Source organism: Grampus griseus (genome assembly GCF_964374135.1).
Source record: "Grampus griseus genome assembly, chromosome: 1".
NCBI classification, from domain to species: domain Eukaryota; kingdom Metazoa; phylum Chordata; class Mammalia; order Artiodactyla; family Delphinidae; genus Grampus; species Grampus griseus.
Genome location: NC_139017.1, coordinates 45,805,814 through 45,830,081, shown reverse-complemented (window position 1 = coordinate 45,830,081; position 24,268 = coordinate 45,805,814). Strand labels below are relative to the sequence as shown.

The 24,268-nt window shown below is 46.8% G+C and overlaps 1 protein-coding gene across 2 annotated transcripts; it reads right to left on the bottom strand.

Moving 5' to 3' along the window:
• Positions 1-1,215: 1,215 nt before the first annotated feature.
• CD34 (CD34 molecule) lies at positions 1,216-23,831 on the bottom strand. 2 transcript variants are annotated; one of them, XM_082664193.1, is made up of 8 exons: positions 23,701-23,831; positions 13,881-14,063; positions 12,991-13,244; positions 11,878-11,958; positions 4,157-4,307; positions 3,846-3,898; positions 3,356-3,520; positions 1,216-2,651 (listed from the first exon to the last, which is right to left on the bottom strand). In XM_082664193.1, the coding sequence occupies exons 1-8, from the start codon at positions 23,777-23,779 to the stop codon at positions 2,466-2,468; spliced, it is 1,152 nt and encodes a 383-aa protein (XP_082520319.1). In that variant the 5' UTR covers positions 23,780-23,831; the 3' UTR covers positions 1,216-2,465. The 2 variants fall into 2 exon arrangements, with proteins under 2 accessions (XP_082520319.1, XP_082520320.1); XM_082664194.1 differs by lacking the exon at positions 1,216-2,651 and adding an exon at positions 2,662-2,805.
• Between the last annotated feature and the right edge of the window lie 437 nt (positions 23,832-24,268).

The following is a 24,268-nucleotide window of genomic DNA, read 5'->3' as shown; positions in this document are numbered from 1 at the left end:
ACACACACACACACACACACACACACACACACACACACACACACACACACACACACACACACACACACACACACACACACACACACACACACACCTTCCTCCCAGAGCCTACACACTCTGACAAACTCGGGGCAATATACCCAGCCTCTGGGCCTGAGGCTGAAGGCGTTTCAAAGACCCAGCTGCCTTTTCTCCTCCTCCCTTGTTTCCTGGGAGTCTGTACCCTGTACCACCAGCCTGACCTGGCCAGACTCTCCTCCCGTCCCTCTCACGGCCGGATGTGTGACCAGACAGAGGCCAACCTGACTTCTCTTTCTGATTACCATCTTCCCTTTGACCAACCCCCAGCCATCACCTTCTAGGGAAACCTCAAGATTTCCTCCCTTTGCCTCCCCTGAGTCCTGGGGAGGAACCTCTGGTTAGAACAGTTGGAGAAAAGAAAGGGGGAAATGGGGGTAGGGCTGCTGAGGGAAAAGGTCTGGCTTTGGCCAGATAAGAATCGAAGGATCCTTTGTTTGGCCCCAACTGCTGCCACCACTGTTGACACACTTAGGAGCGTTTCCTGAAGCTTCTGATTGTCCAACAGCTCTCCCTCCCCCACTTCCTATGGTAGGGGCTGGGGGTGGGGTGTCTGGGCGCTGGGGGTAGGGGGGCTTACAGATGGTTTTGCAGTTAGGCTGCTGTCTTAAGGCAGAGGTGGAAAGCATCCCCTCCAGGAGTTGGCAGCCAGATCTCTAGAGAGAAGTTCCCATACTCTCCTTCACTGTTCTGCCCCCAGCTGGGGATGGGGATGGTGTGACTATAATAGAGGGTGCACAGGCCCGGGCTCCTTCTCTTTGTTTGGCATCTTTTACACATGGTGACCAAAATGTGCCTCTATTTCAGAAAGGTGTTCATGAAGGGTACAGCTCCTAAGTCCTCAGCACCCTCCAATCTGAAGACCCCGCTGCATTCTGCCTGCTTTTCTTTCTGCGACTAGAAACATCAGCTTCCCTGAGGGCATCCCTGTCTCCCCCCCAGAGAGGGGAGTAGTTAGTAGGCTTAGACAAAAAGCAGCATCCTGGTTGGTACCTGTGTCCCCTGAGCTGGTCCCACCTCTTCCCTGGCTAGCCCCTCCCTACCGGGTCCCTGCGTAGTCTGGCCAGGTCTCATGGGGAAACCGCTGCTCTGGTCTTCAGGCACACCCGGCTGGGACAGAACCACAGAACAGATATGTTTCAGTATCACTTTAATTACAGTATTTACACACACCATTTTTTATTCAGGAAAAAAAAAAATCCACCCCATCTTCCTAGCTCTGGAAAGTTCTATTTCCAACCGTCATTGAAACCAGGATCCCTTTTCACCCCTCTGGAATAAAACAGAAACAAAAACAGGACCTGGGTCACTCACAGAAAAGGTGGCTTGTGGTGAGGGTCCTCTGAAGACGTGCTGGGGCCCTGACCACATGGGTTGCAGAGCAGTAAAAGGATTAAGGGTTGGGAAGGCAGAGACAGAAAGGAGTCTGCTGGGAGGCTGAGGCCACAGCTCAACCCAGGAGTCAGGGAGAGGAGGGAGGAAGCCGTTGAGACAGAGGTTAAGGTCAGAACCTAGCCTCCGTGCACGAGTCTTCCTCAGAAGCACACAGGTCAAGAGGCACAGCTCAGAGATCTGGTCCCACGGTCCTGTCCACTCTGAGCCACAGGGAGAAGCAGCAGCCCAAGCAGAAGCTCTGCGTGGCCCCGCAGAGATAAGGGCCAAGCTATGTGCCCTCACCCATTTGTGTCCATGTGTGTGCACGTACCCCAAACACACAGACACAGGACATTGTTCTAAAACTTGGAGGTGGGGGCGGGCAGGGCCTGTGGAGCTCAGGGAACTTGGAGAGCAAGAGGGGAGCTGGTGACAGAATCCACAGTGCCTTAGAGGGGGAATGAGGGAGATGGTTTAAGACAACATGATTTTCTGGCTATATCATTACAAAGGAGCAGGTGAAAGGGGTTGCTTTGGTTTCCCTAAAGTAGAGAAAGAAAATATAACGAAGAAAGAGTAAAAGGCAAAGTCTCCTGGGAGGAAATGACAACCCAGAAAAGCCTGTGCTTTCCCCTGGGAGTTCCTATAATGAGGCAGAGAGGATGGGGAGGGAAGGGGCCCCTGTGTGGAAGCTGCAAGCCCTCAACCCCCCCCAAGGAGTTTCTCTGCACCTTGGCTTTCCCTATCACACCTTTACGCAGAGCAGCCCAGAGGCTGGGTGCAGGGAGCTGAATGTGGAAAGGGCAGGAGCTACCTGTCTCTCCCCAAGGTGGTGAGAACCCCTTGGCCTGGAACAGGGCAGGGTCCCAGGAACGGCCTCCGACGGGGTGTGCAGTGGGAAAGGGTGGAGGATAAGGGAGGCTCCCCCAGCAGGGAGACAGCACGTGCTCAGGTGCAGGGAGGGGCTCCTTCCCCAGACTTTGCCCAGTCTCGCCCCGCCCACTCGCCCCCTGTCACAGTTCGGTATCAGCCACCACGTGTTGTCTCGCTGAATGGCCGTTTCTGGAGGTGGCCTGGCCGGTGCCGTTCTCCTGAGCCCCTTGATTCACACTGGCCTTTCCCTGAGCCTCGGGGGAGGCCCCAGGGCCTGAGCTATAGCCCTGGCCTCCACCGTTCTCCGTGTAATAAGGGTCTTCGCCCTAGATGGTGTATAAATAAAGGAGCATTATCTCGTAAGCAGGGCAGCAGGAAGGGGGGGTGGGAGGAAGAGGAAGGGAGTGGGAGGGGAAGATGGAGGTTGCAGCTGCATGTGCAGACTCCTTTCTTCCTGAAGAGCGATCAGGGTTCCAGCTCCTAGAGGAGAAAGGACAGAGGAGAGGCACCACACCGTGCCACGGCAGTTCAAGAGCCAGCTCCCGCCAGAAACTAGGCAGTCCCCAGGGTGCAATAACCTCCCCAGAGAAGGTAAAGGGCCAGAGGCCAAAAGTCAAACCCTGGCCTTGTCCTCTCTCATCCGGAACACGTCAAGAGTAGATTTTCCCTCCATGTGTCCCCTTGTGAGCCACTTGGTGCCCGTGGGCTTTTAACATGCTTGCAAATAAGTGGCTGATTTAGCAGCCTGTTCTGGTTTGTATCCAGCTAAACTATCCCAGGGAAAATAATAAATAGATGACACGAACCATCTGCTACCACAGGGACCAGGGCCCCAGTTAGTGTCCCCTCCCCAATCTGCTATACATTGTTTTGACTTGTCCATGGATACAGTAATGTGAATACACGCATATTCCCTTGTGAGGGCACAGAAGTGCCTTTTCTGGTATTTCTCCTCCCCCTCCATGGCATTCATGGACCTCCCCAGGAGACCTAGTTTCCCATTTTCTTTGCCCTGGACCCTAGAACTGACCAGCCTTTCTCCTGTGGGGCTCCAACTGCGGCGGTTCATCAGGAAATAGCCCGCGGTGCCCAAGACAGCCAGCAGGATCCCCGAGGTGACCAGTGCAATCAAGGTCTTTCGGGAATAGCTCTGGTGGCTCCCGACGTCTTGTTCAGTGAAGTCTTGGATGCCCAGCTTGAAGAGAAGAGACAAAAAAGAGAGCCTGTCATTTGTGGAACATGGGTTCTAGACAAGGAGCCCAGACCATGCTAGACCCTGTGTGTGGCTCAACAGGGAATAAACCCAAGAAGACACGGACCTCAGGGATTTTCTAAACAGGACTTAAGACCGGAATCTCTTAATTAAGCTGCACTGTAACATTCTGTTTCAAACATAGAAGGGAAAAGGACTATTGGAGAAGGGTGGAGAGGTAGGAAGGAAGGGCAGGTCTGGAGAAGATAATTACTTTCTCCCCTGCTCCAGTGAATTCCCCTGAGACCCCTCATCTCACAGAGCTTACCTCTTTCAGGTCAGACTGGTGCTTTTTCAGAAGTTGGAGCTTGCTGGAAAGTTCTAGAATTAGAAACAGAGGTTGCTGGATCTAGAAGCTGGAACAGCTCATCCTGTACTATTCTAGAAGATGCTCTGATGGTGAGGGTCCATCTCAGGGGGGTCTTTCCCAAAGTCAGCATAGCCCTGCTCCCTAGCATCTGTGCTCTCTGAGTGAAGAGGCCTGATTTCTACCCAGGATCCTCTAACCTCAGGAACCCCTCTTCCTCCCTAGAGGAACCCCTCTTCCTCCCTAGACTTCAAGACAGATGTGCCCCTTACCTGTTCTGTTGGCCAAGACCAGCAGCAGGCAGTGAGGCCTCACCTCAGACTGGGCCAGGAGCAAGGAGCACACCCCGGCCCTGGCCTCACCCTGCTGCTTCCCACACAGGACTCGGGTCAGTTCCTCTCCATTGTCCTTCTTAAACTCCTCCTGGGATGACAGGGAGAAACGGTGAGAAGGAGAGGAGGTTACTAGTATACTCTGAACTGCATCTGGAGTCTCAGGCAATAATTCTGATTAAAGTCACACTGCTACCCTCAAAACAAGAAGAATCCTTTTTTTCTAAAATTCCAACTGAAGAAAAAAATCTCGCAAACTTCTTATGTGCAAAAACATAATAAGATAAAAAGTCCAAAATCTTCCAGAACCAAAAGGTGGTCTTAGGTGGCACTGTAAGATGCCCGAGGATGAATTTAGGAAACATCATTTTGCTGAAGGATTGCCCATGTAAACATATACTATTCAAATTAAATTCAGAAGAAATTACCAAAAACAGAAAATATTAATAATGCAATACTAATGAAGAGAAAATCCTCTGTTTCAAGGTTACAATAGCCCCAAATATTGAAGGAAAAGCTAAGGGAGGTGAGGAATAGAGAACAAATTTATGACTATAGACGCAACAGGATCCTCGGTCCCTTCCCTCTTACTCTCCAAGGGGTCTCCCAAAGAGCATGGCTCAACCTCAAGTGGTGTTCTTGTCTAGTCTTCCATTCCCCTTTCCCACTAGAAACATGGAACCCAGTTTTACATGAGGGCGACAGATTGCTCCAGGTTGCCGACATAGGACTCAGGCACTCAGACTCAGAAGACAAACTCTTGATTATTCTTCAATAGTTGAGTCCCAGAAAAGGGATGAATTGGAATCACTGACTGTGCCCCTCCAGCACCCTGTGCTCAGACCTCCAGGATTTATTTCAATAGCCTCCAAAGGGAGTGGCCTCCCCAGCACAGAAAAGGAATCAAAACCAAGACTTTCTCCTCCGTCCAGATGGCAGATGGCAGGGGAGGAAATGCCTGAACGGCTCTGACAGCTTTCCTGTTAGGGGAAAACTGCTGGGGCGTGTGAGGGGCATCAGAACTGAGCCTCCGTGGAGAAGAAAGCTTCCTGTTTGTGGAGCAAGACTGTTCCTCAGGGCAAGGCCAGAGGGCCCTCCCAGCTTGGAAAGCAGCCTGGGTATTTTCCTACTGCTATGGCCCGAGGCAGGAAAACCCAGGCTCCTTTGCTCCTGCACAAGACAAGGTCAAGATTGGCCTCACGGGGCTTCGCTGGTGGCGCAGGGGTTGAGAGTCCGCCTGCCGATGCAGGGGACGCAGGTTCGTGCCCCGGTCCGGGAAGATCCCACATGCCGCGGAGCGGGTGCGCCCGTGAGCCATGGCCGCTGAGCCTGCGCGTCCGGAGCCTGTGCTCCGCAACGGGAGAGGCCACAACAGTGAGAGGCCCGCGTACCGCAAGAAAACACACACAAAAAAAACATTGGCCTCACATCCAGCTTTCTCCTGCCAGCTGGAAATCGAGGCTTTGGGGAGGCCAGAGAGCAGGGCTACCTAACCTCCAGATCACAGAGAGAAGAATCCAACGGTAGCCTCAGAAGTTCCCCAAGAGCCAAGGTTACAGAGAAATGAATTCTCAGGCCACGGCTGCTTCCCCCTCAGGAAAAGGATAGACGATGCAGGTGTCCAAGGAAGTCCTTGGATAGAGGCTCTTCACAACAGCATTTGCTGTGGGGAGTCTGGGCTCCACATTTGATGTGATCAGCCGTCTTCTTCCTTTCTGGGCTCGTGTCCCTTTGGAGAGCCTTGCCTTGCCTCTCCGTGAGCACCTCACCCTCCCCAGCACCGCGCCTTCTGGATGAGGTGGAGGGAAACTCCTGCCTGGATGATTCTGGGCTTCTGAAGTGTCTCTGGTTGACATGTGTCTTGTTCCTGAGAGAGGCAGAGGGACAGGGCTCCTGCATAATCTAAACAAGCCGAACAAGGCGGCACCTCCTCAGTCTGCTGAGTCCTCAACCAGATTCAGCTGTTCTGACAGTGACCACGACCCGAATATGAGACACTGTGTGAAATCCTCTGCGCGTGTGTCAGGTAGGGGGGCGGGGGGGGTACCGGTGTGGCAATGAATTCCACGTGATCAGAGCTCTCACTGTATATGCACGGCCATGAAGATAAACGATGCTTCCTATGTCTCAGGCCCTATTTTAAGTGCTTTATGCATGGTGACTCATTTAGGCCTCACACAACCCTACGAGATGGATACTATTATTCTCCCCATTTTATAGATGAGGAAACTGAGGCACAAAGAGACTAAGAGGCAACAGAGCTAGTTACATGGTAAGAACCCTAAGAAAGGCACAGACAACTGCTATGGACATTCAAAGGAAGGTGAGCATACATCTGGTTTGGGGTTATCAGAAACATCCTGAAGAATGGGTAGCATGTATGCAGGAGAAGCTGGCAGGGAAGGGCCTTGGGAGTGGGGGTAGCACCACAAGGAAGCCCAGGAGTGTGTGAGCCTGCGACCTTCACAACCCTGGTTGCCATGAAGAACATGGCTTTCCCCCTTGGATTCCCATCCTTCAAGACTCAATTCCAACTCACCTACTCAGGGAAGCCAGTCCTATCTTCCCTTAGACTGGGTATCAGCCCCTGTTCTGCTATTAATTAGATTCTTTGCAAGTCATGCAACTCATCTGAGTGTCAGGCTCCTCAGCTGAAGACTCAGTGGGGTGGTGACTGACGAGCTGCTGTATGAAGAGTGCCTGGCAAGGTGCCTGGAACCGAATCGGCACTGGATAAATGGCAGCTGTTACTATTACTATTAATAAGAGCAATACCTCGTAGACTATACTGTCCACACGTCGATGTTTAATCACATTCTGCCTTACCGCTACTGTCATTTCTCTGTGACTAGACTAGAAGACTTCTTAGTGGGCGGAGTGAGTGTACATTACATAATTTTGAACCCAGACTGCACGGAGCATAACACCAAACAAATAAGAACTCAGTGAATTGTTGTTCGTCTTAACATCCCAAGTGGTTTGGCTTCTACACAGGGTTCCTCCACCCCTTGTTTAGTTTCTTGGACTCAATTCAAGGGAATTGAGTGCCCAGCCTCCCTCCCACTCTGCAATCCAACAGCATCAGTGAATTGTGTTTGGGCCTGGAGAGGAGCAGGTGGATCCTGAACAAAGCACAATGCTCCTCCGGATGCTTGAAATAAACATCCTCCCCCAAGGGAGGCTGTGGGCAGACATCATGGGAGAGTAGGCAGGAGGAAGCCACAGCCTCACCATTTTGCTCATGAGAATCAGATTGGTGGACCCCTAACTACATCTGCTTGCACATGTTACTTTGTAAAAATAATAATCATAATAAAACCACCTAACCTTTCTAGAGTAGCATTCTCAAACTTTGCAAAGACTCTTAACATGTTAAAGAAGCATATTAAGTATGGGAGTTGGGAGAGAGAGGGACAGGTATTTTTCTAAACGAACGTTAAGATATTTCCCAATGTTAAGATTCTAGGCTAAATCGCCTCTCTCTGTCCCTCCCACCCTCTCTTTCAATAAATGTATTGACTGTGGTGTGAGTTTGACAATGCAGCTAAAACACCTATTTTCATATAGAGACTGGAGTAATTAAAGGACCTGTTAAAAGTCACACAAGTGGGCAGCTGACCAAAAGTTAGGCTGTCCCAGATCTCAGGCTCTTTCCAGAAGACACACTGTCTTCATCAGTCCTCCGTCTGTAAGTTATTTTTTCTGTATGGAAACTGACCTTTAGTGTTGGGGCAGAGGGCAAGGAAAGCGAGGGCTGGGGATATTATCTGGAGGCTGGAGGCAACCTGCCTCCAATGAAGCAAATGTGACAGAACAAGGGTGATGTGAGCTAGCGGAGAAAATACAACTTCTGCATATAAACATATGTGTTTCTGAAGAAAGGTAGTTCTGAAAAACAAACTGGAGGGCAAAGGACTTGAATAGAGATTTCTCCAAAGAAGATATACAAATGGTTAGTGAGCACACGAAAGGATGCTCAACATCATTAATCGTTAGGAAATGCCAATCAAACACACGTCATGCCCATTAAGATGGCTACTATCACAAAAGCAGAAAATAACAAATATTGGTGAGCATGTGGAGAAACTGGAACTCTTGTGCCCTGTTGCTGGGAATATAAAATGGTGTAGCTATTGTGGAAAACGGTATGGCGATTCCTCAAATTTTAAAAATAGAGCTACCATATGATTCAGCAATTCCATTTCTGGGTATATACCCAAAAGAAATGAAATAAGAGTGTTGAAGAGATATTTGAACAGACATGTTCATAGCAGCATTATTAACAATAGCCAAAAGGTGGAAGCAACCCAGGTGTCCATAGGTGAATGAATGGATAAACAAAATGGGGTATGAACATACAATGGAATATTACTCAGCCTTAAAAAAGAAGAAAATTCTGACACATGCTACAACATGGATGAACCTTGAGGACATTAGGCTAAGTGATATAAGGCAGTCACAAAAAGATAAATACTATATGACTTTACTCATATGAGGTACCTAGAGTAGTCAAATTCATAGAGACAGAAAGTAGAATCATGGTTTCCAGGGGCTGGGAGCAGGGGGGGAATGGGGAGCTGTTTAATGGGTGGAGAGTTTCAGTTCTGGAAGATGAAAAGAGTTCTGAAGATTGATTGTACAACAATGTGAATGTACTTAACACTACTGAACTGTACACTTAAAATGGTAAATTTTTATATTATGTGTATTTTACCACCATTAAAATGATTCTTTGGTAGATTCCCCTGGACCAATAGCTATAGCATAAGAGAATAAAGTAATCTCACGTTTTGGAAATTATGTGGGAAACCACAACCACAAAAACTAAATTAACCTGATATTGCAGCGGAGAGAATGAAAGTCAGACATAGGGTGGCGCGTTCTGCTAATGAAGATTCTGAGATGTGGTAACAGGTGCTTGACAGGAGAGTGGGATTGCCTTCCCTCCCTGTGGCTGAAATAGGTGATTTCTGCCTAGAGGTGAAGTATGAGGAGCAAAAGGAGAGTAGTTGGGATAGAAATGTCTACAGAATGCATGTACAGAAGACAGGCCTAAATAATCCCCATTGCAAGAGCTAACAGGTAGGATACTCACTATGTACCAGTGCAAAATGAGTGTCTGGATAGCTGAGAACAATGCATGCATACTTCTGTTATGGGAATATACTAGATGGAAGAGCATAAGAACATTACATAAGTACTCAAGGATGTGATGTTAGAGGAACCCATGTCTTTCATGCTTCTCATTAGGCCTGAGTTTCCCTTGATTAGAACCGCTGTGGTAAGGCTCTCTGACACCAAAGGTACAAATGCAACCTAAGGAAAATTAGGAGACACTACACCACTTTGGAACAGATTGATTATCAGACAAGCATGCAGTAGGACTCAAGGAAAAGGAATCTGGGACACAATCAGGAGCTGTGGCCCCAAATTCTGGAACAAGGACTGCTGACTGAGGAAAATTACCTTGGGAGGCAATGCTGCTTGGGGGCTGGGGAAGAGGAACCCTTAGGAAGACAGGGGTATCGACGGTGGTGGAAGGAAAAGGAAAACAATAGCACTACACAGGTGCTGCCATAGAGTTGATTCATCATGGGCAGTGCAGAAGCCTTCTTTAGGATATTGGAGGAATTGCTATCTTTTCACATCCCTACTTGCAGATCCTCTCCAAACTGAGTAGAGTGCAGACCTTAGCTGTGGCACAGAATAGAGTAGACAGTAAAGACCTCAGAGAGAAACAGACTGCAGCACAGAAAGAGAAGTTATTTCTGGAGTAGCAGTAAGTTTCTGGCACTTGTCTTGTACAATGACCCTCGTTAAATGTGAACTTTGAAGAGCAGTGGACAGACATTTAGAATGAATCCTCTGCAGTTAGCTCTAAATCGTTCGTACAAGGAATTAGCATTCTGGCACAGACCGCTGTGATGCACAAGAAAATAAGTGCTCAACCAAGATGATACAAAAAGAGAGAGAGAAGATGGTCATTTTTCTTGGCTATAATTAGCAAAGTGTTGGGCAAAAATTTTTTTTTAAATGACTAGAGCTGAAAATCAGCGTCAGAAACACACAGAATGTTACTTGTACGTTGTATATTCATGCTTAACTATTTTGCAGATTGCACTTAGTTATTCCATTGTGTGAACCTATGTCTTCAAAATTTGTGGTGTTTTTTAAAATTGTAAGTTAAATAATTTTCTTAGGTATTATTTTAAAAGAGCTGTGAGTCACAATGACCCAACTGATAATCATGAATAAGATACCGATAGTCAGAGTGGACAAAATAAGTAACTTAATGCCCTCTACAGACTACAGTATTTGCTCAGGCTCTTTCCAATCTATGCACGTCACACATCATATATATGGTTCCCTTAAATGGATTCCCACCTTGTAAGAAAACGTTTTTTTTTTCTATGAGTAAATACCACTCTTCCTGTCATCTTATCCTTCATCCAGGAAATTGTTACTGTCAGGAAATTGGATTTACTGAAACAAAGCAAGGAGGTCTGCTATCATCATTAAAAATTAACACCATGCTGTACAGTTTACCAATGCAATAAGACATGAAACTGAAAGAAGAGGCATAACTACTAAAAAGGAGAAAAGCAACATATTATGAGAAATAACACAATAGCTTATGTTAAAAATGAAAAATAATCAGCTAAAAAGCTCCTGGAATTAATAAACAAGTTAAAGAAAATGACTAGACCCAAGATAAATATTAAAAACTCAACGAACTTTCCAATATACCAGAAAAATCAATTGGAATATATCATGGAAAAATCTATATTATAAATAAACCTTAAGAAATCCATAAAACCTAAGGAAAAAACATTTTAAAAACTAAAAAAAGAAGATACTCAACAATACCAAAGAAAACCAGAAAAAAATAGAGGGATTTTAGAGCAGTTCCAATTAAAATTTTAATGGTTTTGTGTTTTTTTTGAATCTTGAATAGGTGTTGCTATAGCTTTTCTAAAAGAATAGATGAAAAATGCCTTTCATTTTTATAGTGTAATAAGCAAAGACCTGCTTGACTGGATATTAAAAGTGCCATAATATAAAAGTATAATAATTAAAAAATTTAAAACAGGCCCCCAAAAAAGACAAACTAAACATATAAAATCTCTCTGAAGAACATGCCCTAGGACATATAAAAACTTAATACAAACTAAAGGAAGCATTCCAATCAATAAAGGAGAGGAATAATAATAATTATAGGGGAAATGGTTATATGGAGAATGCAGCGTTTACAGCAAAAAAATTCTTTGTATATTAAAGAGTTATATGAAAATAATAATAAATAAATTGATATTTTAGGTGACTAGTTTATATTTCATGAAGAATTTCTTAACATAAAAGCAAACTTAAATCTGAATATATATATATATATATATATATATATATATATATATATAATGTACAATAGAGGAGGGAAAAAAGTAAATTTAAATAAAATTGTCTTTGCCTTCTTTGTCCACCAGATGGGGCCTCTCACTCCTTAAATCCAGAGCTCAGTATTCAAAGTAGCCTGTCCATGTTAAACTCCCCCACCCTCTCCCAAGTCCCTCAGTCCAAGACTTGCCTTCAGGACATTCAGAAGGAATTTTGGGAAGAGAGGGAGGGGTAAGGAATTGGGGATGGAGGTGGGGGTTTTGACTTACACAGCTGGAGGTCTCATTTAGCTCCAGGCAGATACCTTGGGTCAATTTCACTTCTTTGACTCTGGAACATTTTATTTCTCCCTGTATTTAAAAAAAAAAAAAAAGTAAATAAGCCAGTATCTTTGCCCGGCATTTCTTCCCCACCTCTTTTCTGGTTTGATTTCTGTGAGATACTCTTTAAAGAGGCTTTAAAGAAAGGGAATTTAAACATTTTGTTAGGAGACTAGGAATTTATGTCATATTCTTCTTTTACCTCACTTCCTAACTCATCAGATAATCAAAACTTTTGTTACTAGCCTGGGCTTGCAGACAAGTAGCTATTTGTGACCTTGGTAAACATTTGCTTGGATGGCGCAGAAATGGAAGAGGGGAGGATCTTTTCCCCTTTGAGCTGTTTTCCCTCCAGTGAATTACACACTTGCAGCGAAACAGGTAATGAGGTGGCCAGGCAGATCCTGGTGACACTCATTTTCCTCCTGGTCCCTTAGAACTCTCCAGATTTCTATTCTGGCTCCTTTAAAAACAGAAACCAGGCAGATCCCCCATGCCTGCCCCCAGGCTCCATGCCCTCACATTTTCTACTCTTCCTGCTGAAAGCTGTTGATAGCCACAGGCCCAAAGGCTGAGAAAGGCAGGTTGAGCTCAACACCCCTGTTCTGCCTAGTTCCTCACTGCCTCTCTTCTCCTGGCATACCACCAAACCCTCTTGCATAGAGGAAATGGTATTTGCCCTAAACATTTTGGGAAAAGCAGCGCCATTAAGTAGAAGATGGTTTCCAAATATGCCCAAAGGCGAGTGGTACCCTAGTCAAAGATTGGACCAAGAGGTACTGGAAAGAACCACAGAGAATTAGATGGATTTCTGAGAATCCTCTTTACTCTCTACTTCCTAGAAATATAGTACCCACGGCACAGATCAGCCTTGCTACCCAACACTACCCCTCTCCTCCCTTTTCTATCCCTTCCAGCAATATTTATGCTGCACATTTTTCACGCTAACTCCTATACGACCCAAATTCATTGGTTGGGATAAGCAGAGGTTAAGGGGAAGAGAGAGCTTGCATACATATGAAGTGAGGGGGCAATTTGTCATTTTTGGCCTGATTCACCCACCTTGATGGTACTTGGGATAGGAGAAAATGATGTATAGGGGTTAGTGGGAGATGTCACAGGGCTGGTACTATTGTATGGGGAATCTGAGATATTTCCAGGTAACATGCTGGGCTGCAAGGTCATCTCTGAAGTTGTAAAGTTGATGGTGGTAGAAGACACTGTGGTGGCTAAAGAGGTCTGTGACTGGACAGAAGAGTTCATGGTTCCAGGGACTGGGGTGATCCCAGAGGTAGATGTGAAATTGACTGTAGGCTCTGGAATTGACCAAAACAGAAGTGTGAATATATGCGCATTGGCATAAACACACACACACACACACACACACACACACACACACAAACACATCTCAGTTCATTGACACAGGCACGGACTTCAACCCAGAAAAGGGAATTTGGGGAGTTAAGAGTTACTTCATGTCTTAACCCTTACCAACTCATTTCCAGCCAGCTGTTGGAACCATAGCTATAATCATAGAATGTATTAGAGATGCCCTCAGGACTCTGAAACTGAACTGGAAACTGGTCCACCCTAGAGATGTCAAAGACCCCCAGTTTGAACCTGTACACAGTCTGTGCACTTAGAAGAGCTCAGAGATCTCTACAGAGTCCTCATCAGATTTTTATTTTATCACTAAGCTGAACTCAAAGGGTGCAAGGAGCATTATGAATCAGGATCAGCTGCCAGGGTGTTGAGAAAGCTGTCACTACAGGAAGAACTGTCTAGCGCTTACCTCAGGGTACCCTAAGCACGATACTCAAGCCACTATTAAAAGGGGCTTGTATGTTTCCATCTGTGGTGGGAACTAGAGGGTGGGGGTATTTGCAAATAACCTAATGCTTTACCCTAGTGCCAGCAGCATCCTTCTGGGGCCCGAGACGAACACTCTTTACCTGAGATGGCTGCTGTGTTCCCATTGCTGTCCTGAGAGACAGTGTAGAGGCTGATGTTTCCAAAAGTACTTGATATTGTGCTTTCCTGGTTGGGTATAGTTGTAGGGACAGTTGAAGATATTCCTGGGGTAGATGTCTTTGTGGCAGTAGTAGTCAAGTTCTCTGTATTTGTGAACCCAGAGGCTATAGAGAAACAAAGAAGAAATATCAGAACTCAAATCATCCTGGAGCCTCATGGCATCACCTGATTCAATTTCTTGACTTTAGGTAGAATCCATCTAGAACATCCCCTGCCACCCCTGGCAACAGAGCAGAACAAGGACATCCTCCTGGACATGTGACTAATTTCTCACTAGATTTTTCCTAAGGAAAGAGAGAAGGAAAAGTTTGCGTGCACCAAACATCTAGTATAGTATTATTTATAGAAGGGAAAAGTTGCAAGCAACTAAATGAATTACAATAGGATAGATGTTATATGCACTTAACATACAATAATCATTGCAAATAAAAAAATGCAAAAACTATAGCAGCATAAGAATATGAGGCAATGCTCATAACATGCTAAGTAAAATATTAAAATTTCAAATTACACCTGAATAAGTATTGCCGAGATCTAAAATGTGGGAAAAGATGTGCCTCTATTTCCTTTTTAATGTATCCTTCTCTTCAGCCAATGTATTAACTCTTGGAATAATCACTAGATTGACACCATTTCTATGTAATCCTTTAAAAATCTTCTATCCTCCCTAGATTCCCCCATTCCCCAAATCCTTTCATTCTTTCCTTTTATTGAGGAACTGCAGCTAGCAACCACAAGATTTCTTTCGGGAAGCTCCGACCTAGGAATCTAGCTGATGGACTAGAGAGCATAAGGCTTGGTTCCTCAACAAATGTCCTGGGAACAGAGAGCTTAGTCCTGGCTCTGTCAATAACTCTGTAATTTAATGTGTGTGTGTCTCAGTTTACTAATTTTTAAAGTGAGGGGTTATTGGGAAAATCAATGAGATAACAAATGTTAAATTGCTATAGTATAATGTTCCTGGAACTAGTTATTCTCTGAAAATTTTCCTGCAGGTTCTTACCCTTCCATGTTTCCTGTGGTACCCAGCAGTGCCATCCTTAGACCCAGAAAGGAGAAGCTACCTGTCTGGACCCTGCACTTCAGAGCCTACACTCTGTTCCTCTTCCTGCCCTCCCCGTCCCCAAGCTACGAGGAGTCCATGGGGCCAACAGAGGTGTACCCTCTCTTCTAGATCATGTGTTGGGACCAGAAGTCCTAGAACTTCTTGCCCAAATGGCTCTTTGCTCACTTAAGGACCTGCATGGGTCTGTTCTCCCAGTCCCTCCTTCCAAGGGTGAACTGCAGCACCAGGGTGTGTGCCTCCAAGGCCCAAGGGTGGCCAATGGGTGGCTGTTTGCAGGGAGAAGGGTTAGAGCTTAAGATCTAACCCCACCTTGTAGGTGGGGTGTCCCTTGCCTGCATGCAAGATTCCTTACAGTATGGACCAGAGCCATGAGCAAGAAGAAGAGAAGAGGGTAGGCAAGGGCCAAGGACCACCTCTTCCTGCTAAGCCACATTGTGGCATTGAATTCCAAGGCTCTGAGAGTCCTAAATTCAAATCTGGCCTTCCAGGTGGCCATGAAGGTAAGTTTTTCAAGGTAAGAGGATAGACGATATTTTATTTACCATATGGTTGGCCTGATTTATAACTTTGAAGTATTTAAAACCTATAATATGTGGGCCTCCATTGTATTCTTAGCTTGAGCCCTGTAAGTATTAGGGGTAGACTTGGTATTCAGAGCTCATACCCGGCAGTAGCATCCTCAAGGAAAGGCACCTGAGGGTCCCAGGCCACCCTAAAGCTTGTCTCTAACTTTACTGATTGAAACCTAGGCCTGTATTTTACAGAAGTTTCCGGGTAAATAGCAGTGCAAAATGACACCTCTTCTTTTCCTCAGCATCAAGGCGGATGTTAGGCATTAGTTTCAAGGCAATGAACCTGAGGCCAAAAGTCTCCCCTAAAGGTGGTGGCAAGTCTCACTCTCCCTCATCTGCCTCTCTTCCCAGCCTGCTGCAGGTAGGTTGATACTCATGGTGAGTACAAAACTCATATCTCAAAATTATAGGGCAAGTGTGCAGGAGGAACAAGTGATATTACTATCTCCATTTTAGAGAGAAAAGTTTTGGCCAAGAAGGAAGGCCATCATTCAGGCAGGGCAAGGAGCAATGGGGCCACTGAGGTTTAGCTGACTCTTGAGTAGAAGTAGCAAGAGGGTCAGGGGATCCAAACTGCCAAAGATCAGGATGCATCTTCCATATTTTGGAGAGAAAAGTATGGGCTCCTCTCTGGCTGGGATAGGGGGCAGTAGCGGGGAGGGGGGAGTGGATTTATCAAAATAAAATAGGTGGGGAAGCAGATCCAGTCTTCTTTTGTCCATAAATAAGTCCCTCTCAGCAATCTGACCCTAAGGTATGAGTTCAGTTCAGGGGGCAGGTGGTGGGAACATTTGGACACTGAATTGAAGGACCATCCTCTCAAGGTACCATATTCCAAGGCACCACCGGAACTCCCCCTTGACATCACTCTTCCTGCCCACCCTTTTTTCTTCTTCCCACCAATACATCAATTCTTGGGAATCCCATCTGGCCCAACCTGGCCCAGCCCTCTTCTCTCCCCAGAGAAAGCTGGGCCTGGCTGAGGTGATGTCATGCTTTTGAACCCCCTCCCCCAGGGCCTCCTTCACCCAGACAAACAGTTTTGAACTTTTCCAGATGTGAAGAGAGACCTGCTGCTAGCTCTGAGGACAGACGTGCCTGTTCCAGATGAGTGAAGCAATCCTGGACCCAGGCCAGCTACTGAGCCACTAGGGTCAGGCTCCCGGCTGCGGCTGCCCCCTCCCACCCATCCCGCAGCCAAGAACTGAGGAACAGGTTTCAGGATCCGTCTGCAAATGGAAAGGGAACCCCAATCTCAGATTTATGTGCTGAGCCCAGGGTGAGTGGGGAAGCCTCTGAGACCCTAGAGAAACAGGACAAAAAGGGAAGGCAGAAAGGCAAGGCTGAGCAATGGGGTACATATGAGCTGGTGTAGGGCAAGGGGACACCTTGGCAGAACCCTGGGGGCCCATCCTGACCTACACTGCAGCACAGAGGCTGTCAGTAGAGACTGGAGTCTCTTGTTCTCACAGTCTCTAGGGCTCCCTTTCTCGTGCTCCCATGAAGAGATGGGTCTTGGAGGAATGACATTTATAAGAATCAAGACTGACCACAGATTTGTTCTTATCCTATATTGCCCCCCACACCCATGGCATTAAACCATCCAATACTGATCTTTCTTTATCTGAGCTTCTTATCCCCAACTCTGTATGGAAGTCATAGCAGCCTACCAGCCAGGTCCAAGAGACAAGCGATGAAACCTCCACCCCATTCCACTCTAGACTGGAAGAACAGCCCTTACCCCCAACCCAACAGAGCATTATACTACAATTTAAATTTGAATGAAAGGCTATCTTCTGTTGTTTACTTCTCACTCCATCTTTATTAACTGCGTCTCCCTAAGTACCCTATTTGCCCCTACCTACCCTACTTGATCTCAACCCATGAACTTGGGACAAAAGGGGACAAGGTATCAGGAAGTTAGCAAAATGAGGATTCCAAGAAGCCAAATAGATGTCACAAAATTCATGTTGTAAAAGTCATGCATTTAACTTACAGGTACTTATTTCAGAGGCAATTATTCTTGTTTTACACACAATTCTAACAAACTTGTTTATCTGATATCCTAGCTAAAGCTAAAAATTAGAAAGAGAAGCAAACAATAAGGAGAAGCAACAGTTGAAAATGAATAAGCAGCAATAAATGAAAAACAGACATGAGTATCAAAAACCACGCTAGTCTGGAACCATTTATGGTAGGAGTAAATGAAAATATACACCTTCGTAGGCATTAATGATGCCACTGAGTTGCACCATAACCGAATTATTTTCATGATACAACTGAGTCTGAAGGTTAAAGCCCTTTTTTTCCTGATACACTAAGAAAGCAGAAACATAGGTAATATGTTTTTAAAAGATTTCTACCTACAATTAGTAAATTAAAGATTCTTTTAGTCTTTAAAGGGGGTTTACAAATCCTCAGAGATCCAGAAAGTTCTGCTAACTAAGTTACTAAATTCCTGTACTTTAGGAGAAGGTTTTTTCCCCCTATATTTGGTCTTGTTTTTCACAGACCCTCTGAGTTTTAGTTTGTGCTGGTGCTGTTTTCTTATCTCTCAGTCAGTCAGCACCGTTCTACCCATCCTTTCAAATTCTAGCACCTGGCCCAAGAGGAATTTCTTGGAGGAGATCCTGGGTAACTTAGATGCAGTACTAGGAAGAAGGGACAAGCTGGCCTCTGCTGGGAGCCCACAGCCTGCGTTGATGGTTGATGAGAAGACAGGAAAGCCTCAAAACAAAGAGCTCGGGCTCTGTAATTGGACCCTGTTGAAAGGCTCCTCTACCGAGTTCTAGTTGCATGGCCTTGGGAAGCTTCTTCACCTCTCTACACCTCACCTGTAAAATGGAGATAAAAATAGTGCCTACCTCCTTGTTCGCAGGAATAAAGGAGATGGGGGTGTAAAGCAGTTGCCTGTCTGGTAAATGCTCAAGAAACAGTGGTTATCTTTAGGACAGGTCCCTTTTTTCCTGCTTCTCAGAGACCTTAAGACACATATCTCCATGAGTTATCTGGCCCAAGATCATATATGCTGTTTCCTGAGTATAGGTCTTGTCACCTTGGTTACATCATAGGTTTCCTGAGTGCTGGAACCATCTCTCATACTTGTCTGTATTACTCAGGGCACTGAGCACAATCCTCTGAGTTCACAATAAGCACTTGGGTTGAATGGCAACTGCACCAGGAGTGTTCACACTGACCACCTCTATGTAGAACAGTGTTCACACTGACCACCTCTATGTAGTACCATGCCATTCAATGCTATATTTTAAGAGGGAATTTATTTAATTAAGGGAGTGCCCATGAGATGATAACCAGAATTAGGAAAGTTCTAGAAACCAAGTCATATGGTTGAGGGTTTAGTGCTATTTCATCTGGATCAAGGGTTGGCAAGTATAGCTGGTGGACCAAATCCAACCCATGGGCTGTGTGCTGTTTGGCCAGTGAGCTAAGAATGGCTTCTACATGTTTAAAGTGTTGTAAAATAAAACAAAACAGAGTATGCATCAGAGACCACATATGGACTCCAGAGCCTAAAATATTTACTATCTGGCCCTTTACAGAAAAAATTTGCTGATTTTTGATATAGAAAGGAAGAATTTAGGGAGAAAGAATAAATACCTTTCTTCAAGATTCATTTCACTCATTCATTCATTCTTATCTTCCCGAAGCGCCACCAAACAGCATTGTGCGAGCACAAGCTAAGAGAAGATACCTTTCTACTGCTCGGTGTTAGTGTCACTAGAATTTAAATAAATCCCTGCCCTCAAGGAGCTTATAATCTAGTGGAGCAGACGAGAAAGGTTGTTAAGGATTGTCATGAAGAAAGATCAGATTAATTCTGTGAGAGTTTAAGGAATAGAATTGCAGTTAATGATCAGAAGCTATATAAAGGCTAATTCACTGCAGTACAGAAAAAGCTAATAATCATGGGATTTTTTTTTTTTTTAATAGAATGAACTACTCTGGGAGATAGTGAGCCACCCATCTTTCCTGGGAGCATTCAGGAAGCATCCCTGCTATGGGTCTCGGTGGGTTTGGGTCATGTTGAACTAGATCAAAGAACTGGGCTGATGCCTTCCTACACTGCAGAGGCTAAACTGAGGTGTGAGCATAAAAAAGTGTCTGTGGCCTGAGTGTTCCCAGGGTACTGAGACTCCCCTTTAATATTCAAATAGCATGTCTTGGCCGACATCCACTTCCTGTGGGACCCCAATATCTTGAGCTTTCCCTGGGGGCTACGTCTCTCCCAGTCACCTCTTTCTCCATTTTCCTAATTGCCACCGACCCCTGTCTCACAGCTCTGTGCCTCTCTGTCCTCAGGCTGCAGGAGTTCTCGTTCTACACTACTGCACCATGGGCTTGCCAAACACCCATTCCTTTATTCCCCCCACCCCACCCCAGAGCACCACTAACAGTGTTACAAGGCCAGTGCGTGTTTACTGAAGGTTTGAGATCATGGAGGGAGATTACAGCACAGCCCAGAAGAGACAAAGGTATAATCTTGAAATCCTAGGCTAGACATTCCTATGCTAAACAGCCGGGCCACACCATAAGGAATTTTCCCAGCCAGGTCTTTTCCACCTTCCACTCACTACTGTTCCCTACTGCTCCCAGCACCTCCCCTCCTCTCTCTATGTTCTCCTGGCCTCTGGAGTCCTTTAGCCTTTTGTCTCTAGGGCCCATCAAATACAAAGTTCTACTTTATTTTATCATGCTCAGCAATTCAGCCTCCTGTCTGCCACTGCACATCAAAGGTTTGTGCAGGAGTCTAGGTTTTTTCACCCAAAGACTCATTAAGGCGTTTTCTTAAATAATGGAGCTGGCTACCTAGAGATGCTGCTCTGCTAAGAAGGTATCAGTGGTGGGTTCTTTGGGTTATTTTTCCTCTTAAACCAGGAGCAAACTTCCCAATCAAGCCAGAGGTTTTTCCTTTGTATTCCAAAGGGAAGTGATTCATTTCAGTGGTCTCCAGAGTGTAGGTCCTAGGAAGTACACCCTGGTATACATCCCTATTTATTTGTATCACATTCTCTCAAGATGCACGCGTCTTTCTCCTTAGCAAAGTCTAGGGCCTTCGGGACTAAAAATCGTAGATACTGTGTTTTTATTTCTTAGCTGAGGAAGGAAGAGAATGTTCTCATTAGGGAAGTCAAAGCCCAGAAAAATATGGAAATTCTGCCCTGGCGACTCCAAGCATTTTCTTTTGGAGGGTGTGTTTTATTCTTTTTCCACACCTTCACATTTTCAGTTCCTCACACTCGGGGCCATTTAGTGACATCCAGCAAAGTCAGTGGGAGCAGGAGGCCCAGGCACCCTGAGGGTGGAACTGGGTAACCATCCAGCTCTGAAAGTAAGTCCAGGCCCTCCTGCCCAGGATCTAAAGGAAATCAGGCAGTGAGATGGTAAGAAGCGGAATTTGTGGCTCCTTTGGATTTGTTTTTGTAAGACTCTGAGCCTGAGTTTATCTGTTGCACTTTGGCACTTCTTGCCCTGAGCTTTTGGAGACAAAGACTCAGAGAAGGAAGGAGATGAGAACTAGTGAATGAACAGGCCCAGGAGGTGGAGCCAAAGGGATAAGAAAAAGATGCCCAGGCTCGTTTTATCAGTCAAACAGGAATGTTGCCGAAGATTTGCATTTGCAAAGGCTATGCCAGCTGGGCTGGCCCTACAAGGGGGAGAACTGGGGACCACGGAATTAGTCAGAGGTCCCAAGGCTGCTCCTTCTTGGTCGCCATGTGGCAGAGAGTCAAAGGGTGGAGTCCTCTCCCCTCCGGAAAATATCTGATAAAATTCTTTTCCTTTTTCTTTTTTCCCCTCTTACACGTAGCCCCAGACAGGATATGGGTGTGGGGTCAGCAGACACGAAGGACCCAAAGGAAGGAGAGGAATGTGAAGGGTGGTACTTGTTAGGGAAAAAGGAAGGACAGCCTTGGAGGGCTTGGAGGAAACAGATACCCTGGGGCTGACAAATGGGGTTCCCTGATTACCTGAAAGATTTCTCTTTCCAGCTGGTGGTGCGGCAGTGCTACCTGGTGGCCTCTCAGCGCCCACCCTGACTCTGGTCACCACCCAGAGCCACCCCATCTACAACAGAGAAAGTCCACTTTTGGTTGGCTGCTGTACCCAAGCCCAGGCCAAGTTCTCACAGCAACAGAAAAAAGACCTTCCCAGAACAAAGCTCTTTGTCAGGGTCAGTGAGGAGAAAACCACAGAACCCTCTTCTGCCCTAAAGTTCACAGTAACAATAGCACAGAGTTTCTGCAATGCTCCTTTGTTAGCATTTCAAGGTACAGTCACTCACTCATTCCAGTCACCCCACAGTATAATAGAAAATGACTCCTAGTATTATATAAAAACAAACGCTAGAAAGCTCTTGGGGAATGCATAAAGCTACACACTGGCCTTAGCAGGCTGGCAAGATTGAGCATAGGGACCCAGGCCCCACCGCTCATCCCCAAAGCAGAGACAATGAAATTCTCAGCATATCTGCCCAAGGTTTTGCAGAGGTTAAAATCGCCCTCCCCGTCCCCACTGCTGCAGGCCAAGGCGAGACTGAGACTGGCCAGCTGAGGAAATAAGAAAAGGGTGGGCCTCACTGGGCCCAGGACCAGGTCATCATGAGCTGTGAAGCCAAAGGAGAGTGGAGCATGTGATAGGAATCTGAGCCGCTGGTCAACTCACCCCATTGTGAGGTGGAGCCAGCCCTCAGGGCAGTTCCCCATTCTAGGGCTTCAACGGACACCTTACTGACAGCTTTTTCCCTGCCCCGAAGGGCATGTCTGGGGCTGTCAAACAGGTCAACCCAGAGCCTAGCTTAGAGCTTTCTCCAGCCTGGAGTCTCTCTCCAACTGGGTGGACCCAAAGGGGGACAGCAGAGGAGACTGAGAGCAAAGAGGCCTAGCTGGCTGGCCCAGGTCACTCTGGGGGGCCATGGTGGGTGGCCTTTAGGATGCAATAAGAGTAGGGAATTGGGAGTCCTAGAGGCCTGGAAGCAGAATCTGGAGCCAAAGGGAGAATAACTTACAATGTTTAAATCCTTCTAAGTGCAGTGAGATGAGATGGAGAATGTTATCCCCAAATGAAAGCAATTAGGAATAAATATTTATTGAGCGCCTACTAATTTTTCTTTTTAACCAAAGTGAGTGCAAGAGCTTAAGAAGTCAGGGCGGATGTGGATAAGCCAAGGAGTGTCCACCAGTTTGCTGATCTGTCCACTAGTTTTAGAACTTGGAGAAGAAGGGCAGGGGAAGAAAACTCCGAAATGTAACAAGTTTGAGTTTGTGCCAGGGTGAGGGGTTGCAGTGGGGAGAGGAAAGCAGGGCACAGAACAAACTCCATCTACCCTGTGCCTTCTCTCCAGTGGCATGGAGAAGAGGGTGTCAGAAGACGGAGTGTAACTTAGCTTTGCGATCTTAAATGCAAGAATATTTTCACGGACTGTTCTTCATTCCAAACTCCCCATGTCACAAACTCCCCATGTCACCTAACTCAGCCTGCCTCCTGGGCCTCTGGACCTCGGACCTGGGGCCTCATCCCAGGTTGGCTTCGCTCCGGTTCCTTGAATGTCCAATTCTGACTCCTCCTGTCCTAGTGGTCGGTGGGCACCAACGCTCTCTTCCCAGGAACCGGCTCAGGCCGCAGCTTTCTGAATCAACCGTCAGTCACGAAACTTTCCTGCTTCTCTCCTCCCCTCTCTCCTGGTTCTGGCTCCAACTCTGCACTCTGCACCTTTGGCAACGCGAAAGGACACTGGCATCTTCAAAGAGCTTTACTTTAGAGACACCTCGAGAGAGCCTCATTGACTCTGGGAAGCCTCCGGCGCGACCTCCGATTTACACCTGGGCTAGTTCACGCTCACAGTGTGGTCGCCTTCCCGGCGCGTCCCACCCCCACCCATTCCCAGCGGAGGCACCAGTGCCCTTTGGGCTCTGTTCAAGCGGCCCCGGTCCCACCAAGCCAGGAGCAGCCGTGGGCGTGGGGGCACGGGGTAGGGCAGGGGTCCCTTCGCTCCGCCTAACTCGGCTGTGCGCGCTCTGCCTCCGGGAGAGCGTCGACCCTCCCCGCCACCAAGTTGGCCGGGCCGGGCGCGCGGCCCATACTCACGCAGCAAACTCAGCAAACAGAGCGCGGTCCAGCCCCGCGGCATCCCGCGCCCCGCGCGCGCGCCCCTACGGACGAGCATCCTTCCCGCGCCGCTCCCGAAGAGATGCACAGAGCCCGAGACGCTGCTTGGCCAGGCCCGGACGCGCAGCTCCCGCCCCTCCGCCCGAGCGTGGGGTGGGCGAAACTTGCTTTTTCCCCTCCCCTCCCTCTTTAGTCCTGGCACGGCCAACCCCTCTCCTTGGCTGCCACTAACGTGAGCTTCCCGCTTGGTCCCAAAGGCGGAGGACGTCAGGAGGCAGGCTGGGGTTGCCGCTGTCGAGGCCAAAAAAGGTTTTGTGAGGGCCCCAGACGTCTTGTTCAACTTTATATAGAGGCCCCATCTTCTTAAAGCTCGACTTCACTTAACTTTAACCCCTTTGTGTCAGCCTTGCCGGTGTCCAGGGCAGGGGGCAAGTTTCCTCTGATTTTTTTTTCCATTTCCTTTCCTTTTTGCTTTTCTTTTAAGTTTTAAGCTGAGAACAATCTTGCAGATGGAATCTACCAGTTAGGACCTGAGTTTACAAGTGTG

Excerpts from the sequence above, each read along its gene's own strand:
- CD34 (XM_082664193.1), bottom strand. The coding sequence starts at position 23,779 with ATGCTCGTCCGTAGGGGCGCGCGCGCGGGGCGCGGGATGCCGCGGGGC. Across the intron at positions 14,064-23,700 it reads CTGTTTGCTGAGTTTGCTGC|CCTCTGGGTTCACAAATACA; the intron begins GTGAGTATGGGC and ends GTTTCTCTATAG. Across the intron at positions 3,899-4,156 it reads GGTCTTGGCCAACAGAACAG|AACTTTCCAGCAAGCTCCAA; the intron begins GTAAGGGGCACA and ends TTCTAATTCTAG.